The 18,953-nt window shown below is 43.1% G+C and overlaps 2 protein-coding genes across 3 annotated transcripts; both read right to left on the bottom strand.

Moving 5' to 3' along the window:
- Positions 1 to 1,052: 1,052 nt before the first annotated feature.
- Positions 1,053 to 9,554, bottom strand: dcaf15 (DDB1 and CUL4 associated factor 15). Of its 2 annotated transcripts, XM_071915311.2 has the most exons (13): positions 9,424 to 9,554; positions 8,574 to 8,671; positions 8,109 to 8,247; positions 7,749 to 7,855; positions 7,450 to 7,595; positions 7,148 to 7,309; positions 6,104 to 6,712; positions 5,869 to 5,960; positions 4,489 to 4,611; positions 3,643 to 3,725; positions 2,915 to 3,019; positions 2,695 to 2,810; positions 1,053 to 1,907 (listed from the first exon to the last, which is right to left on the bottom strand). In XM_071915311.2, the coding sequence occupies exons 1-13, from the start codon at positions 9,517 to 9,519 to the stop codon at positions 1,852 to 1,854; spliced, it is 1,932 nt and encodes a 643-aa protein (XP_071771412.1). In that variant the 5' UTR covers positions 9,520 to 9,554; the 3' UTR covers positions 1,053 to 1,851. The 2 variants fall into 2 exon arrangements, with proteins under 2 accessions (XP_071771412.1, XP_071771413.1); XM_071915312.2 differs by lacking the exon at positions 4,489 to 4,611.
- Positions 9,555 to 9,820: 266 nt separating this feature from the next.
- khsrp (KH-type splicing regulatory protein) lies at positions 9,821 to 18,865 on the bottom strand. The gene is made up of 18 exons (XM_071915278.2): positions 18,698 to 18,865; positions 17,626 to 17,728; positions 17,489 to 17,542; positions 17,368 to 17,404; positions 17,198 to 17,259; positions 17,018 to 17,089; positions 16,851 to 16,908; positions 16,045 to 16,213; positions 15,668 to 15,766; positions 15,427 to 15,555; positions 15,074 to 15,176; positions 14,107 to 14,231; positions 13,681 to 13,980; positions 13,079 to 13,182; positions 12,860 to 12,948; positions 12,455 to 12,658; positions 11,609 to 11,799; positions 9,821 to 10,778 (listed from the first exon to the last, which is right to left on the bottom strand). The coding sequence occupies exons 1-18, from the start codon at positions 18,785 to 18,787 to the stop codon at positions 10,770 to 10,772; spliced, it is 1,998 nt and encodes a 665-aa protein (XP_071771379.1). The 5' UTR covers positions 18,788 to 18,865; the 3' UTR covers positions 9,821 to 10,769.
- Between the last annotated feature and the right edge of the window lie 88 nt (positions 18,866 to 18,953).

Raw genomic sequence — 18,953 nt, forward strand, 5'->3', positions numbered from 1 at the left:
GAATACTTAAAAGGGTTGTTGAAGTAATACCCGACCACCATACAGACCTTCACAGATACAGTGCTACTCAATGATTGGGCCACAGGACAAAGCCAAAGCTTATCCCAGCCAATCAGCAGCACTTACAACACTGTATCCATGGCAACCTTAGGACCAGCTAGATGTACCAGCTAAAATGCTGTCATATTATCTCAGTTTTTGTAGTATAAAACTAGTAGATGTTTATTTTCTGGGTATCTAAATAAATAATAGCAACTATATGTTGAGCAAATTGTAGATACGTATATTATGTACCTTTTGTGAACATTGTCATATATCCAAACTATTTGTATGTTGTTTAACCATTATTGCCTTAAGTGACGTATGTTGTGGTATATCCACTATCCAGAGTATTGAGTATTGAGAGTACTATATTTTTATTGTATGATGGACCAAGTGCGTGAAGATGGTGACTTTAAAGATGGACAGTCATTCAGGCCTCCAGACTGTCCTCAACTGGCAAGAGCAGATGTTGATGTTAGGTTGCCTTGGACTTTGGGACAGATGGGAAAAAGGAGGTGGTATAAAAATAGAAGGCGGTCGTGTTTTGCCCTCGGTCCGTTGGAAACAACTGGGACGTCCTTCAGGAGGTTAATCCCACTACCCCAGATTCTACCAAATGATCATTTCAAAGAACATTAAATATGAAAGTGGTATATTTGCGTCTATACGTTTGGTGAGGGCAGAAATCTGACTAGCAGTTGTTTGCTCATTTCAGTATCAGTATTCTTATAAAAAAAGTTTGACTTGGATTCTGTCCTTAATTTGTGCTGCTGAACCTTTTATAAATGTTCTCTTGATGTTCTTTTTGAAGACCTTTGTACTTTGAAATCTTTGTGATCGAAGTTTGTAGCTTTATTCTGAACATTGACTAAAATGATGTGATTGCTCCCTCTAAACCTCTAAGATCTTTTTCTTCATGAGACCAGATCTCCTACATGTGATAGATTGTCCGTCCAAATGGTCATATCAAAACACATTTTTTTAAACAAAATTAAACAACACACAACAAATCTTTTGAACATTTTATTTTAACAAAAATACCCCAATAGAACATGGTCTCACTTCCATCCCAGTAGCCATACAGCATGATGTCAACTGGCTAAGCAGGACAATGTTACAATGTTAACGGACAAGTGCTGCAGTACTGAATTTCATTTTGATAAATACCATGGAGATATGAATCAACAATACTGGACTGAACTGGTCCAGGCCAGACGAGAAAACAACTTGTCCAGAAGCAGCAGAATCTGTGAACTTTTTCATACATATTAAACACACATGGACGCACCCATACACACACCTGCACACACACACACACTATGGGTGAAATTGCCTTGTGAACACCACACAGGTGCAGATATTCCATACAATCAGTTACACAAAAGACACACTCGCACTCGAGTAACAGTACACCTTTATGTATAAAAACAAAAACGAAATCCTAAATCTTTGTTCAGTCCAGCTCTTGGTTGATGGTTGCAATACTATAATACAGTACACAATAAAAAAACAAAAAAAAAAAATTTAACCTAAAAGATTAAACACAGATCACCTCTACAACTTCATCTTTACAGTATTCCACCTAGAGCATCGTTCGCTCAGTTGTACAGATTTGACTTGACAGGTGTAATAACTACATGTTATCAAAGTGTAATCATTGAACAACATTTGCAGTTTCGCCCCAAATTAAGGTCATGCTCTGCACCAAAGATGAGGCAGTGTCGATGTGTATGTGTGTGTGCGCTTGTCTCCGTTCCTTTGACACTTGTGGCCTGCTGCTGTCCAGAGCAAACGTCCCTTCTCCCTCCTTCATAATACAATCCAGGTGCATCGGTCGCTGTCTGCTAGCACTTGCAGGGAGGAGCCTACAGATGAGAAGAGGAGTGAGATTTTAATCTGATTTCACTCTTATCTACATACTCACACCGCAAATGCTGACGTTTGCAAATACCATACAACTTTCAGTAATGGCCGGGGCCTTTATTTGCCTCAACAGGAGAGCACAAAGCCTCATAGCACCAGACCCATTATTTCTTTTGGCAGGTCCACAGTACCTGGTATGTGAATTTATTGGTATTCTGTGAAGAATTGTGCTGCAATAGTCTAAAAATATTACTGGTATAGTCAACTGAATGTCAGATACTACTACTACTACTACTAATAATAATAATAATGAATATCTGGCTGAAATAATGATGCAAAACAATTAACTACTTGATCAAAAATGTGATTTATTATTGTTAATGTAGCAGTAGGCTATCAGAACAAACTGGTCAAAACGGAATAAAAACAAAAATTGCCAAAGCCACAAGAGTGAATGCAAAAAAAGCTCTGTGTCATGTATTGACTAACAAACAGGAACAATGCTGTACAGCGATCTGAGCAGTAGAGTTATGTTTGCCTAATGAATTTCAAGGCTTTCACAGCAGTGCCTGTATCCATGGCAACGAGATAATATTGGTAATATATTTTGTGATATTGGAAGTGTTTTAATAATATTTCAGGCTATCAATATTACACAAATTTAGACTCCTTTTTGGTAAATCTGATATTTTAAAGACCGGTCTTTATTGGAGGTTTTGTGGTAGATATCAGAACTCTGTGTGCGTGTGTGTGTGTGTGTGTGCGTGTGTGTGTAAAAGTAAAACTCACCTTTGTGCAGAGCTTCGTTGGTCATGCGATTGATGTAGCGGGAGCTGCTCTCAGGAACCAGCCACTTCATCACCGTGTTCACACAGGACTTCCTGTAGGAACTCCACACACTCCCACTGACAGAGAGACAGAGAGAGACGGCTTCAGCAGAATGAACTGAACAGAGAGCGTAACAGAGCTAGAGAGAGACAGAGGGGGGGGGGGGGGGGGGCTTCCTCACCTAGTCTGACCCTTGACCTCTGTAAGGTCACCGACACCAACAGTGCAGCACACTCCTGTGTTGAGGTCCCAGCTGACCTGCAGGTTGGAATGGTAGGTGTTTGGCCTGGGAACAAAAAGGATGAAAAAAATAAAAAAACTTTACTGTCAGTTTGAAACAGTCATGTTTGATAGACTTCTTCAGGCCAGGAGCTCTTTTTTGGAAAAAGGTGGATGTGCCTTCTGTAGACATATGGGTATAAGAAATGCCATCTAGTCTTGCATTAGAGAGACTGACATCAATGGAATGGACTTTACAAGAATATGGAATCCCTTATTAGAGTTTCTTGAAGGTGAGAATGTACAGTCAACTTTTACATTGCTGCACTATTTTACTTTAACTTTTATATATTTATTTACTCTTATTTATTTATCCATTTATTTTGTATGTTTATTTTTTACCTGCTAAATATGTAATATGTGAGAACTATAGCTCCGTTTTATAATTTTGTGTCCATATGTATATGATATATGTGAAAATTCAATAAAAAACACTGTTAAAAAAAAGACTGAGAAAAAAAAAAAAGGTTACTGAGGGCAGAATAATGTCATATATGGTTGTTAATGAAGCAGCAGATACAAAGACCAAAGGCATTCACAGCTATTGACAGACGATAAGCAAACAGGAATGGCAGATATAGTGCTGAAGGTGAATAGCGGACAGTGAACAGCAGTGTGGCGGACGGGTACCTGCAGTGCTCCTCGTCCGAGTTGGAGAAGGCCAGTAGCAGCAGGCCGATGTTGATCATCACAGTGTTGGTCTCCGGACACACCTGATACACACCAAGTACACATATTACTGCGGGGTTTCCACCGTGGCCCTGATGTAAAACTCCATGACTTTCCCATGACTCTCCCTAACTAAGTCTTGTGCTTTCATGACCTAAAAATGTTCTTCCCTCCTGGTGTGTTAATGTTGTTTTTCAGCTCAGTTCTTCAGGGACAACCGGTCTGGTTTCCACTACAGTTGGGCTTACTGTGGAGAAGTGACTGTGCAATGTATAAAAACAGCTGAACCATCTAATGCAATGAATGTGTGAAAAAAGCTGAAAATACATTCTAGTAGATTCCTGTAAAGTGACTGGTTTGTAACATTCCTTGATATTTCCTAACTTCCCCTGAGAATTTATCAAATTCCCAGACGTTCCCTGTCTGGAATCTACCATGATATTCCAGAAATTTCATGACCAGAGGGAAACCTGTTGCTCAGAAAGTCAATAATTGTGTGTGTGTTATGAAGGGACGGATAATTTCAACTATATCCACAGAACTGATTATATTTCATAGCTGACTGAATAAATTACTGCAGGTTTGATTACACTTTCATTTTTTTTTCTTCTTTCTTTCTCATTTTCTGAATCTGAAATATTAAGAAATGAATCAAATCAGAGCAAGGTGTGAGGGGGAGAAATAATTATGGACAAATCTGAGCAGATTGACAGTTAATAAATAACACAAAAGATTACTGCACTATGAGAGAGAGAAAGACAGATTGTGTGTGAATGTATGTCTGTGTGTGTGTGTGTGTGTGTTGACCTCCAATATCACAACATCATAGTCGCTGAAGGAGCAGAACTGAGGGGCCCAGGCAGCGTCGCTCCTGATCACCTCATTGATAAGATACTCAAAGTCCAGAGTCAACTGCTCCACACACACACTCTGCAAGAGACAAAACACATCGCCCTAACTCACACCCGTTCTCCAGCACCACCAGTACCAGGAGAAAACACACAAACTCTCATCTTTTACAGAGTTTAAAAATATATTCAAACAGCAATGCTTCTTCCTGTTTCCTTCTTCCCATGCAAGGTGTAGGAGCCAAACCTATATTAGATAACTTGTATGCTTTTTCCTTCCTTATCTTTACTGTAATTATAATCTTAATTTCTCTCATTAACTGTAGATGATAATTATTTACCTGTTTGGTTAGTGTAGTACACCCTAGTTCCTTGTACTGAAACTTTTATCACAATTTATTGTAGTTACTGTCTCCTTTGACAGTTTTCTATTGCACGTGTGTTTGTTTACTTTTGGAATATAACGGTATTTGTGTAGGTTATAAAAACAAGTAGATAGGAGCCAAACAGTTGTCTTGCATCTTAACATTTGTTTTACCTAGTTATTCAACTTTACTCCTCTATTAGATATTAAATACCACCTTGTGGATTCACCTATAGTAAATAAATAGTTTTTGTACTTAAAGGATAAGGCCAGTGTTTTTTAATGCATTGCTTACCGTCAACAAATCCTATGAAAATAACAAAATCAGCAATGATTTTGTTTTGCCAGCAAATCTTGTCCATGTAACCGATGCCAAATGCAGCCATGTCCCAGCAGCCATAGAACTCCATTGTATTAAAAAAACGATTAAAAACACGTCAAAGAGCCATGCCGTTGCTCTGGGCAACATATTTCATCATCACGATGCACTGGGCCAGCCGACTTTTTCCTCAAACAACTTAATAAGCCGGCTGTAAACACTTTGCGATCTCAGGTAAGTAGTTCCGTAGCACCGAATAGTCCCCAGTGTAATGAAGAATTTGTTCCCATTTGAATTTGATTTGGTAATAACTACAACAGCCTGATTTTTCGTGGTAACAGTTAGCGATTTTTAAAATTGAAACTATGTCTTTGTGAGCTGTATTTCACGGTTTTTAGCTTACAATTGGAGCCAATAACTTCCGGGTTGACGGCTAAAAACGGTACGTGGGAAGTCAGAAAGTAACGGGAGTAGAGCAAACGCATTGTTGATTTTGTTATTTTCATAGGATTTGTTGACGGTAAGCAATGCATTAAAAAACACCGGCCTTATCTTTTAATCTTTTACACCGGAGTCTCTGTGGACGAATAACAGTTGCTGGATTGAAGATACACTGTAACTAACGCTAACGAGCGAGTACTGGCACGAACACAAACCTGCCCGTTGTGTGGCCCGGTCACCAGCTGCAGGTTCCGTCCCTTCAGATCAGTGACTGTGAAAGGCAGCTGGACCTTATCGTCTTCATAACCTAGAGAGAGAGAAGTAGAGGAAGAGAGAGACACAACGACCAGCAGCTTCAGACTTGACCTGATAGGAGTTTTTAAAAATAAATTCTCTTCTCTCTCTTTCTCCGTTTCTCCCTCACTCTCTCTCTCTCTCTCTCTCTCTCACCTCCTGCGTTCGGCTCTGTTGCCCCCGGCTGCTGGAGGCGGTAGTGCAGGCGTGTGTAGTTGACATACCCAGGCTCACTGGGGCCTGCCTCCTGCGACGAGGATGAGGATGGGGTCGGAGGGGACGAAGACGAGGAGGAGGCCGGAGACATCACCTGTTCCGAGCGCTGCGGCAAACTGTGGTTCCCACCTGACGTCGAGGGTTGTGGTAAACTAGTCCGTCTGTCCTCCTCCTCCCTCCTCCGTCTACAATCGTCCTCCTCTCTCCGAGTCTCTACGCTTATCCCTTTGTCCGCCGGAATGTGCACCACCTCCTTTTCGGCACCGTCCGCTCTTCTCCTCTCTCCCTCCCCCTCGTTTTCTCTTCCTCCTCCCTGGGCCCGCCTGAAGAGGTCGGCGGCAAACTCCCTGGCTCGCACGGCTGCCTGTGACTGGCTGGGAGACAGGGGAAAAGGACTGGGCCTGCTGGACGGCGGTCTGGTTTCGGGCGATCCCTGAGGTAGCACGGAAGAAGAGGATGACGAGGTGGAGGAGAAAGACGCGGAGGCTTGACCTGACAGGGGAGCTGCTCCCTTTGTGTAAAGGATCTGAGATGACTGACCCTGCTCGCCTGTGAGAGACACAGAGAGAGAGAGATACACTGTAAGGCAGCAGCCACACTGATCCATCAGAAAACAGACAGAATTATTGACGGATAGATTGAGCTGACAACATGTCAACATGGTGGGCAAGGCAGAAGTACAGGGAGGCTTTGCTCTAAACAGTGCTACTTCACAGAAAAAAAGAAAGACTATACAGTATAAATTAAATAAGAAACTGACCTGGAACACCTACAACCATCCCAAAGTTATACCCAACTTTCTCCATTTTATTTTTCTTGCAGTCGTACCGTTGTCTCTGTGTTCGCCGCTATTTTTTCCAAAACATAGAACGCCTCTAATTGGCTAAATGGATGGTGACGAATTTGCCCATCCAGAAAAAAAGAAACAGAAATATGCTGATACTACTGTGTGTGTGTGTGTGTGTGTGTGTGTGTGTGTGTTACCTGGGCAGAGGGAGATGCCGCAGGCCACCAGAGAGTAGCTGGTATTTAACAGGATGACCTGGTCCTTCTTGAGCTGGAAAGCTGGCTGGAAGGTGGGGAAGGGATACACCACCTGGTACCTGCTGTTGAGCACATAGCCATGCTCCAGACACTCACCACTTCCTGGAGAGAGAGCAGGGGAAAGACAAGAGAGAGAGGACACAGGTTTGTGATGTGTGTGTTTGTGTGATCCACTGCATATGGTAGAGGTTGTTAGGTCAACACAGCAGTGTGTGTTTGTGTTGTGTTGTGTGTGTGTTTACCTGTGCGTATAGTAGTGGCTGAAGGAATTGGACAGCAGTGAGAGCAAGGTTTAGGAGGAGGCATGGAAGCAATGGTGATGTAGATGTCTCTGTTGTTCTCATCACTCATCATAAGGTTCATCAGGACTGAGCTTGAACTGCGCGTACTGGCAGGTAGAGACACACACACACACACACGTTAACACACATGTAGCTTCAAACCTTGCTCATAAGTTATCATTTCATACACATAACAACAATACAGTTCTAGCAAAATCAGCTTCATTTGACTATTGATGGATGAGTTGATTATGTCTTACTTGAAGCCAAAGATGACAATTTTGGAGTGGTCATTTGGCCACTCACACACAGTAAGGTACAGGTCACTGTAGATTTCCTCTCCTGCAAAAAGTCGCACATGGTGGACCTGGAGAGAAAAAGAAAAAGAGAGGCAAGAAGAGATGAGATAAAGGACAAGATATCATTACATTCAGCTGACCTCTAACATAACAGTTGCACAAACATGAATTCTCTATGATTATAATCCATGCATCCTCCTGCATGGTAATACATTTAATTGGAGTCTTCCATTTACTTACATATATATATATATATATATATATCTTGAATGAATACACTCTGGCCCTGGTGCCATTTCAGGTAGTGTGTAAATTTCTTACCTGTTTGAGTCTGCTGTGCAGGTTGAACTCCCACCAATAGAGATGGTAGGTATAGAAAGAGAAATCATCATCTTCTCCACAATCACTGGTGTAGGACAGAACATAGCGCCCACATTTGGTGAAGCCAAGAAAGATGTGCCTGGAACCAAAGAGGTAACAGAGTATGCATTACTGTAATCCATGGCTCAGCTTCAGTCACATTCGACATGATAAACACTCAGTGGGAAAAGAATGACAACTAGCAGGGTCACATCATGATAGGATATCAAAGTCCTGTGTTAAACACAATCCTGATTCACACAGCAAAGACTCAGACAAAGACATGTTTTGTATCGAGTGGCCTGAATGTGCGTCATAGAGCATATTACAGTACTATGTGTAAGACAAGTCAAGGTAGGTCTGCATGCTTAGTGTCCACAGACCCATATTACTTACACACACACACACACACACACACACACTGACCCTGCTCTAAGGAACTCCTCGCTGACAATGTTCTTCAAGGGGACACACACGCGAGGTGGGAGCTTCCTGAACAGGCGTTGAGAAAAGTGACCTGACAGCTGTGGGGCAGAAAAGAGTGATGAGAGTGGTAAGCTGGATTGAAGTGTGTGGATACATGTAGGATCAAACTGAGTCAACATGAAGCATAGAAATGAGTTAAACACTAAGGTCTTGGTAATATATTGACATAAGTACAATACTGATCCTGGTTTTGGATACAATACAAGCTGAACAACACAGGAAGTTCCCATTCACTGTCCAGCAGAATAAGACATCGAATAGGTTTGGGCCTATTGAAGTCACTTGTTTATCAAGTAAAATGGTGCAGTGCCCTTAAGTCTGAAGGCTAAATTTGGATTGTTGAGCTGCCAAGCGCTGCAAGTTAATCCTGCGACATGGCTAAAGCCAGCGTCGACTGAGCAAAATAACAGAAAGTTATTTAACATTAGCTTTAATAGCTAGCAAAGCTAACAAGCTAACATTATCCAGTTGCACTCAGATGTCTCTGAGCCTGGCTAGCTAGTACTAGCTCACTGAGCCAAGAGCCACAGACACCAAGAAACAGCGCTGGAAACCACGAAACAGTGCAGGTTTTCACAATTAGTAACATTAATTAGCCACCTGCCAAGCACGATCAGTAATCTTACGAAGAATCGTGGATGTTACGACTGTATCTTGAGTTATCTAGCTAGCTAGTTAGCAAGCTAGCCTCTGCACAGACAGAGGCACTGAGGACTTCTTACAGTATTTCTGAACCAGTCTTTCGCTCGGCTCGTGTATTACGCCACGCATTTTGTGGGTTCATGCGTACCTTCCCACGCGTGAGAAGCTTGACGACATGGTCTTTATGCTTTCTTTGAGATTTCTGTTTGTTATCGTCCTTTTCTGATTTCGAGCTGGGCGCCATCTCCCACTGGACTGTTTTCTAACGTTGGACACAAGGCCTTCCTGATTGGCTCACAGTCTGTAGAGGAGCTCTCCCATTGGCTGGTGGGCACATCAATCAACAAACAAAGGCAGGGCACAGCAGAGGTGACATCCTATAGTTAACACAAAGGCAATTATTTCATTTTATCACTAACACCTTCACCATAGGAAACAGTATATATTTTACCAGGCTGAAATGACTTAGGTTATGGGTCTAACATGGAGAACAAGCAGCTAAAAATACAATGTTGGCAAGGACCACACAAGAAACCAGTGTATTTGAATGTTTTTATTGTTTAGTATTTAAAAACAAGCAGTAAAAAATAACATTAAAAAAATCAGCATACAATAACATGACCTATTGGAACAAAATAAACCAAGGTCTTCCAACAATAAAGTTGTGAATAGAAATAGAGGGCCATGAGTTTCACACACTCGCTCACACACGACCAAGGATAGGATAGTTAGTGCCTTAAGATAGCCAACTTGCACACATTTTTCTGTTCAGTAGCATACACTGTATACAGACGGATACACATGGCCCCCCTTTTTGAAACTAAGAAATGGAAAACAAAAAATAAAAATTAAACATTTTAGCAGGGAGAAAAACACCTGCAACTAAAACATTGGGAATGTTTCAAAAGAATCAAAGTTTTAAAAAAGCTCTAAGAGCAAAAAAAAAAAGACCAAAAACACATTTGCTATATTTTTTTTTTACAAACATAATAAATTTTTGTACTAATCAAAATACTGCTAGACAACAGTTTTCGCCCTCAGGAAATTGGGGAAAAGAAAAAAACAAAGGCTACATAAATGTGAGTCCATGTACAGATGCCGTTGTGCTAGCTTGCAAGCAAAAATGCTTTCCCTTTCACATTAAAAAACCCTTTCATTTCATCAGATGTGGTGACAAGGTGAGAGTGAAGTGAAGGAACAAACTGAATGGTAACCCAAGTTATTTGGCGCTTTGCTCAATTCATCAGCAAAACAGGTTTCCTTTTTCCCTTTCTTCAATTTTGATTTTATATTAAAACTGGACAAGGAGAAGGTCGGGAATGGAAGATGCCTGGGTGGATGAGCAAATCAAGGTCTTTCGTGATTAAAGCCAAAGGAGAATCTCTTGACAGAAAAACAAAAACAAAACAAAACATGAAAGAAAGAGCCTTAAGTCCAGAGAACCATCACAGCCCCCCAAGAGATCATCCAAGCAGAAGACGGAGCCACTCAAGTTCACTGGGCCTGAAATGAGACATCACAAACATGCTGGATTTTAAATCGGTCTTTGCTTTGTGTTTGAAGATGTGCAAATTCTCCCACTATGCTGCGAGTACATGAATACATGTGTGGTTATGTGCAAGGTCCAAAATTAATACCTGCCAAGTGCCAACTGCTGGTAAAATTTACCTTTGGCGAATATATCAGTAACGGTCACACAAACGTTTTTTGAAACGATAACATTTGAATGCTTGCTATATCAGAGCAAAACAATGACTCTATCAAAACAGGCTATTGAGTTGCTGTCCGTTACTCTGTCTCTGCACAAAGCGGTAGCATCTAAACATCTGTTTCTCCGCTGCCTGGATGGTTATCTAGCCTAACATTAGTTGAAAACTTAATGGTATTCCCACATGGGGACACAGGAACGCAACCAGGGTGAGGTCACCAAAAGAAAAAAATGCGTGAAGACAAACACACAAAAAAATATCCATTGCATAAGTGGGTGAGCATGTTTTAAATTGAAACTCTAAATCTGCTTGTCTCTATATTGACCGTTTCACACGGGACCTATACTCAAAATAGCACTGAAAAGAAGTAGGGTGACATATTTCTATGAAAAATTTATATTATGCATACCACGTAACTGGGATGTCCTGGGTTCAAATCCAGACCAGGACCTTAGTCACATGTCATCCCCCCTCTCTCCTCAATCTTTCCTGTCTTTCTTCACTATAAACTATCTAATAAAGTCAGAAATGCCAAAAAAAAAAAAAGGCAAAAATAAACATTTTTGGCTTCCCAGCACTTGGCAGGTGAGACAATGGTTGTGTGTGTGTACATGAATGTGCTACCTGTTGTCCCTGCTGTGGCGTGGCTGCCTGTCCAGGGGCCTGCCCTGCCTGTCCGTAGTAGGCGGCCTGTTGTCTGTAGTACTCAGCCCAGGCTGCACTGTAGTCCTGTTGGCCTCCAGCTGCAGCCGCTCCTCCTGCTGTTGCTGCTGTTCCTGGGGCTGCTGCTGCTGCTGCCCCTGCACCAGGCTGGGCTGCAAGCACATACACACACAGGCAATTTGAGTAAGAGATGCACTTGGCAAATCAGAAACATCCCAAGTAACCACGAAATAACATGGTAGCGAGAAACACTTTTAGTTTACCCATCCAAACCACATATTTGCAAGATCATAGGTAAACCAAATTTAAAGTCGAGATGAAATGAAAAATGCCTTTCTAACCCTTTTAGATCACATCCCGGTCATATTGTGCATCTATTTAACAATATATGCCAAAAAAAATACAAAAAATCAATTTCTTTGTATTGTTATATCAAAATTCAATCATGTTTTCTTCCTTTAAAACAAAATATGCCATGTGCTTACGTAAGCATGCCCATAACCAATTTCAACCAATAATATCATGACATCCACCCATCAATCAATCTTCAACTTTTAGCGCACAGAGCTAAGATTCATTAGTTAGCTAGCTAGCAACAGCATGGTACTTCGGTGTGTCTTCGGGTGTTATGACACACCCACTTTTCAAAGTTCAAATCAAATTCCTCCCAACATTATGTCCCGCCTGTCTTTCCTGTTTCACTCGGAAATACGTCACGATACGGAAGTTAGATACTCTCGAAATGCCGTTTCATCTCGACTTTAAAGTACACTTCGACAAAATTATGTGTCAACAGATCCCACTTACTCATGCCCATCTTCTTGTAGTACTCTTCCCAAGCCTTAGTGTAGTCCGGCTGGCCCCCAGGGGTCTGCGCTGCTTGGCTCTGGTCCCCTGGTGCTGCTGCTGCAGCTGCTGGAGCCTGGCCTGACACAGCGCCCCCTGGTTGCTGGCCGTAGTATTGTGCATAGTAGGCTGCCCATGCTGCGTTGGGGTCTGCTGCTGCCTTACCTAGGAGGGGGGAAAAGACAAGTTAGGGAGGAAGGAGGGATCCACAGAAAAGATACGGACATGAGGATAAGACTGGGAACAGGCTAGAGGAGAGAAACAAGAAACAAGTACAGGAAAAAAGGGGGGGAAAGTGTTCGACCCCTTATCCCTTTTTTCCTGTTTCCAAGAGATAACGAGAGAGATAACAAGCAATGGACTCACTGGGGTCATGTGGAGCTGGGGCTTGCCACTGCTGGTAGGCGCCTCCCCAACCCTGAGGATTGTACTGGTGACCACCAGGGGGGGCTCCGCTGTAGAGAGGGAGAGGACATAGTCATGAGGCACATGAAAGACATAAGGTGCTTAATTATATCAAGCAGTCTTATCAGAGGGAAGCTTCAAAAATCTGGCATCAAAATGTTTTCTGTGTGTTGTACTTACTGTGGAGGGCCACCAGGAGGCCCTGCGTTGTAAGGGTTGGGATTATAGGGACCCATTGGACCGCCTGGGCCTCCTGGACCAGGGCCCACTGGACACAACGGACCCTGACAAAGACAGAGGGAAGAGACTATTCAATCTAGTATGGTACTGCGTTACATAAAAATCAAAAGAAGCTGGTCCCCAGGCGCTGTAAGCTGCCCACCGCTCCTGGCCTGCCCCGTGGAGGAAGGACGAGCCAGGATGGGAGAAACGCGGAGGACAAATTTCACGGCGCCATTCTGAAGCATGTGTGTGTGTGTGTGCCGGCCGCCGTGCACGTGTGTGCATGCGTTGATGGTTGCATGTGACAAAATAAAGACGGAGTTTGTCCGTCCTGTTTCGTTTCGTTTTTTTAAAAGGAGGTGAGAAATGTATGTATATCCTACAATGATCTCTTCATTTTTGTTCCATTCTGAATCAAAAGCCTATTTGATTATTGTACAAGTAATTAAGGATGACAAGACACAAGTATGAAAATTTGTTTCTATCATTTACCAACTTGAAAATTATTTTGGCCCTATGAGCTAAACTGTGTTTCTGCTCTGTGAGACATTTGTGTGTACCTCTATCTTGTCTTCTATCAGCTGCTTTGCATGGTCGATCTGTTGTGGGGACCCCCGGATGGTGAACAGTTTGAAGTTTGGGTCACCGTTTGGCGGCGGCTGACGTGATATCTCCACAAACGCACCCGTCTGTTGGTTGATGGACTTGACATTCTCCCCACCTCTGCCAATTACAAGCCCGCATTTGTGAGCTGGGATGGAGAAGGTCATCTCTCCTCCCGGAGGACCCCAGTTCCCCTGGCCTCTACCCCTGCCTCGCTCACCAGGCGGCATTCCTGTACCGGGAGGACCTGGGGGGCCCTGGAGAGTAAACACACCACGCATCAGGTTTAAATATTCTTCAGTAGAAAGCTCTGTGCAAACTCAGTGTAGGCAATTCAACAACATCACTAGTCTCAAACACCTGCCTCTCCACTCTGTACCTACCCCCTGCCCACCCTCCTCTCTGGCGCGGATGCTCTGTAGCAGGTCATTGATGATGGAGGCAGCATGTTCACATCTGTCTGGAGGACCCATAATGTGGGCAATCTTATCAGGACCTGCACCATCATCTGTAAGGAATGACAAAAGAACGGGTTGGGGGGGAATACAGAGATTCAGAGCAAAAGAAAATGTCAAGAGGAGGGAATGGAAGAGGAAGAGAAGAAGAATTCCCATCCCTACAGGTCTAAATGTTGACAGTTCTGTTACATTCAGCTGGGGAGTTTTGACTAGCTTCACTGAAGTTTGAGTGACATGGAACTATAGCACTACCAACCTGTTAATATCCTAGCTGCTGCATTTTGAACCGAGTGTATGCAGGTTTTCATTCCTACACTGATTAGTTCCTCTGAAGGTGTGCTAATCAGTGAAATCACCTGGTGTCGTCTTTGGTTAGAATGAAAACAGGCAGACTTTGGCCTCCGTGGCACACGGTTGCCTATGCCTGTTCTGGCAGGTACCATTAAAAATTCAGATTGCAATTATGCAGTTAGTGCCAAACATGTGCCATAAAAACCACTGAAATCCTATGAGCAGCAGTAGAGTTAAAAACAAGAGTGGGCAGGTGCATGTTGGTTAGGGGTAGGCTGAGGTAAAAGTGCATTGAAAACAGCTTTGTGGTCAGACACACAGATGTCCTTAGTGTCAACATTACTTAGTGTAAGACCAGAGGACAGCACTAAGTCAAGCTGTGTGTGTCAAGCTTAATATGTGTAGGCACATGCACAGTTTGAACAAGACTCAAAGATTCAATAAGGTTTATACAATCTTTGATGTGTGTCTGGACAACAAACATGTATGTTAACGTGTAATTGTTCCCTACATAAATTAGAGCAAGATGAGGACAAGAGGCTGTAATTCAATCTATGAAATATGATGCATTTTAGGTTTCCGAAATATTGGGAGCGCTCACCTGGTTTAAACTGTATCTTCACTCCAGCATCGTTCTGGATCTTCTTGATCATTTCCCCGTTCCGGCCGATCACAACTCCCACAGAGTGGCGAGGCACAGGCACCTATAGAATTAGAACAGACATTTCCAATAACTATGTGGCTGCTGAGTCACACCGCTAGTTAAACTGCCGCTCAAGATTCATTATACAATCACCAGTCAGGAGGCTACACTCTGAGTCATGTTCAGGAAGATGTAATGAAAGCTGATCTCGTCTGTAGCCAAGTGAGGGGCATGACCTTTTCTATGGCAGTTACCTCTAACTGTGCTTTTCAGATTTAAATTCTGCAAACACGCACATGAAAAATACTTACATCCATGCCGCCGCCGCCGCCGCCACCGCCGCCGCCACCTCCTCCCATCCTAGATCCATATTCACTCCTTTCCCCGAAACCTGCATGATCCCTCTCTCGTAGAATCTCATTGACCATCTCCTTTGCTTGCTACAAAGTGACATGAAGGGAAGACACTGTGAGTGGGAGGACAAACAGTGGCAAAAAAAAAAAAAAAAAATTCCTGCTCAGCAATGACTATTTCCTCTGTGCACAAGAGTACCTGCACTTTGTAGGGGTCTCCAATGATGCGTAGGGGTTTATCTATGTTGGGTGGCTGGGAGCCATCTTGAATCAGAATCATCTTCACTCCAGCTCGCTCCTGGGAAGTTGCAGAAGGAAGAGGTAAGTTAGACTGATTACAGACACATGACAGATTAACAGCATCTCTCCTCAAGTATGTGACCTAGTCCACTCGTTGCACTTAAAAGAAAATCTGTGTTTTCCCATTATGTTATATTGTAAATCAACCTAGAAGTCATTCCAGCACTTCTAACCATTGTTTCTCCTAATAGCCGTGCCGCAGCAACACCTTGCACCACACTAACGATCAAGTGATCATCAATCCAGTGTTATAGCACGAGACCATGTGAGTCTCACCTGCAGCTGTTTGATGGTCTCTCCTCCTTTGCCAATAATGAGGCCGGCCTTGCCTGCAGGGATCATCATCTCCTGCATGGAACCTGCCTGCCCATTGGTCGACTCATGGAAGGAGGGTGGAGTGCCACGACCCCTTGACACTATCTCGTCTAGAAACCTCTTGGCTTTCCTGGGGCAAATTGAAATGAAAGAAAGGTGAGAAAATGATTGAGGAACGCAAGACCAGCAGTCAGTATAAAGTGACCCATCAACCAAGTCACTCGCAGTCTGTATGCCCTGAATGTGGGCAGTGCAAAGGGCTTGTGCTGCTACAAAGTTTTGAACAGGCAAACCATGTATTCTTTGCTGCTCTGGTATTGCCTGTCATATCGTTGTTGTTTTGAAATTGTGAACTGGCAAGCGCTAATTTAGGTATTCTCCAAGCATCTTTTTTTGAGACATTTATTCCTGTAGTTTTTCAAATAAAAAAAACTGTAGATAATTTGGAAGCTTTGAATGGCTGCAATCAACTTCTCGCCCATTTTGCACTTGCTAGGAATGAAAAATCACATTGGTAGGGAAACAAGGAAGCACGCAAATCAGATTGGTTGTTGACGGCCAACAAGCTTGTTGTCGACAAGCTTGTTGACTGTCCACACATTGGTCGAGTTTCCCTGGTCACTCAGCTCCATAGGACATGACCGGACTTCCAGTGACTTGTTAATGGTGTTGCATGCAGTCTGAACACAAGGTTAGAAGACTTGCAATAGAGAAAAGGGGACTTAAAGAGTTAGAGTTGACCAGACCTAGCATGAACACCAACTTACTGTATGGAATCCACTGTTCCTGTCAGAGAAACGCTTCTTTCTGGAAGACCCCCGCTGTCTGAGAATAAATACATACAAACATAATGTAAGTGTCAATGCAAGAACAACTACAAAATCTATTATACTTGTTGTTGATTTAACCAATCAGGGGTTAGCACATAACTCACCAGGTGCAATCTGGACCTTGCAGCCAGAATCCTGTTGTAATTTGTTAATCTGCTCACCTCCTCGGCCAATGACTGAAGAGGACACAGTGAAAACCTTGTTAGGTTTTACCTTTAACATGTACAAAACACCATTACAAACACCATGCATATGGTCTGGGAAATGTGTGTGCATGTACTCACTGAGACCGACCATGCCGTCAGGCACCCTGTACTCTTCCGTCATTGCGGAGGGCCTGGCAACACTGCAGAGGGGTAAGACACAAAGATGTACTGAGTTCCTTATCTCAGAGTCAAAACCATGAGCACCAGAGGTGTTTATGTAAAAGAAACACTAAAAAACAATCATATACCTTTGTTGGGACAGGGCAGCCAGCTGAGCTCCAATGGCTGTAAGGAAAGAAAAATTGGTTAGTGATGGAAAATGAGCCGAGAGTGTGTGCTAGGAGCAGTATGTGTGTATATTTAACCTACACATTGCAGAATCTCTGTCACTCTGTGGTGCTAACTTCTTAGCATCTGGTTGATCTGAAAACAAGAAAAAACTAGGTAAATCTTGCAATGTGAGCGAAATAATGTGTGCAAAATGCCCATTTGTATTGGCTTCCAACCTGCATCTTCCAGTGATCGTTTCTGTGGTGGGAATGGATAGCTCTCTGCTCCTCCGTTGTTGCTCATTGGGGGGACAGCATCTCCACCAATCTTTGCTGCAATCTGGAAAGACAGGAACACTGGATAAAGCCAGCTGTTTGAAATACACGCACAAATTACAATAAAAAGGACAACATCTCAACTTCACAAGCATCAGTAAGTTACCTTTTAACCCAATTCAACTGTAATTTTACATAAAGAGATCACAGCCAACGCCACACGATTTACAGATTATAATACAGAAAACCCGATTACCTCTGACAGTTTAACAGCTAAAGAACAAATTGGCGCCTAGTAAACAAGCTAAATTGTCCCGTTTGTGTTTGTTATGGGTTACATCAACTAAAGTAGCTAGAATGTAGAGGGACAATCATTTGATACCGTCAGATGATACCAACACCTTGGTACAAAATCCAGTAACAGCGCTCTGCCATTGACCATGAGAGATAAAGTCAAGAGGCACTGAAATCAAATCTCCAAGTCACCACACGACTTATCAGTAACATCTGACAGTTAATATATCTGGTCAGTCAGTCGACCTTCCTCGTCATGACGCCATGGTATTGCCATTGATCATGCAAGTTTGCTAAACCGTTACATACATTTAGGGTCGGCGGGTAGAAACTTCATAAGCATAACGTTACCTATCTCAACTTGGACGACCTAGCGAGTTAACGTTAGTGCGAACTACCAAGCTAATCCAGCGATCATGGTGGCGACAAGTAGTTTTATTTTCATGCAAGATTGATCCAATTTGCCGACCGCAGCCCACAGTCTATACCACGCTGTCCTGTCCATTGATTCGGCAATATCGCAAGCTAGCTAACCTAATGAATGGCCTGGCTACTGGCATTGCCCAAGTAGCTAGCTAGCTAGCTAGCTAGCTAACTAGGTCCTGTTGCTGGTTAGCTAAGGCTAACGTGAAGCGCGGCCAAGCTTGCTGGCAAGCTAGCTGGTGTGTATAGTAACGTTATTCCCACCAGCTAACTAGCTGCCTCGAGTCTGGCCCACCACCCTCTCTGTAACTGTTACCTGTCTGGCTCGTTGTACAGCATCTGCAAAAGCGTCTTTTTTTATTCCAGCACCGGCCCCGTTAGTCGGCAAAGCGCCGTATTCAGACATGCTGCTCACACGGGGTAGACACACAGGGGGCAGGCTAGCTAGGTCTGGCCGGGTCGGGTTGCGCAGAAGCGGGAAGACGAGAAAGGAAAGGATGGGGACACCAGTGTGCTGAGGAGGTGAGATCTACCACGCCGGCAACCTGCCCTCCTTAAAATAACCAATCAGT

This window comes from Centroberyx gerrardi, chromosome 3 (genome assembly GCF_048128805.1).
Source record: "Centroberyx gerrardi isolate f3 chromosome 3, fCenGer3.hap1.cur.20231027, whole genome shotgun sequence".
In the NCBI taxonomy this organism is placed as follows: Eukaryota; Metazoa; Chordata; class Actinopteri; order Beryciformes; family Berycidae; genus Centroberyx; species Centroberyx gerrardi.

Excerpts from the sequence above, each read along its gene's own strand:
- dcaf15 (XM_071915311.2), bottom strand. The coding sequence starts at position 9,519 with ATGGCGCCCAGCTCGAAATCAGAAAAGGACGATAACAAACAGAAATCT. Across the intron at positions 7,856-8,108 it reads TGCACAGCAGACTCAAACAG|GTCCACCATGTGCGACTTTT; the intron begins GTAAGAAATTTA and ends TTTTCTCTCCAG. Across the intron at positions 7,596-7,748 it reads ATTGTCATCTTTGGCTTCAA|TACGCGCAGTTCAAGCTCAG; the intron begins GTAAGACATAAT and ends TCTACCTGCCAG.
- khsrp (XM_071915278.2), bottom strand. The coding sequence starts at position 18,787 with ATGTCTGAATACGGCGCTTTGCCGACTAACGGGGCCGGTGCTGGAATA. Across the intron at positions 17,260-17,367 it reads GCTGCCCTGTCCCAACAAAG|TGTTGCCAGGCCCTCCGCAA; the intron begins GTATATGATTGT and ends ACCCCTCTGCAG. Across the intron at positions 15,177-15,426 it reads GCGGCGGCGGCGGCATGGAT|GTGCCTGTGCCTCGCCACTC; the intron begins GTAAGTATTTTT and ends CTAATTCTATAG.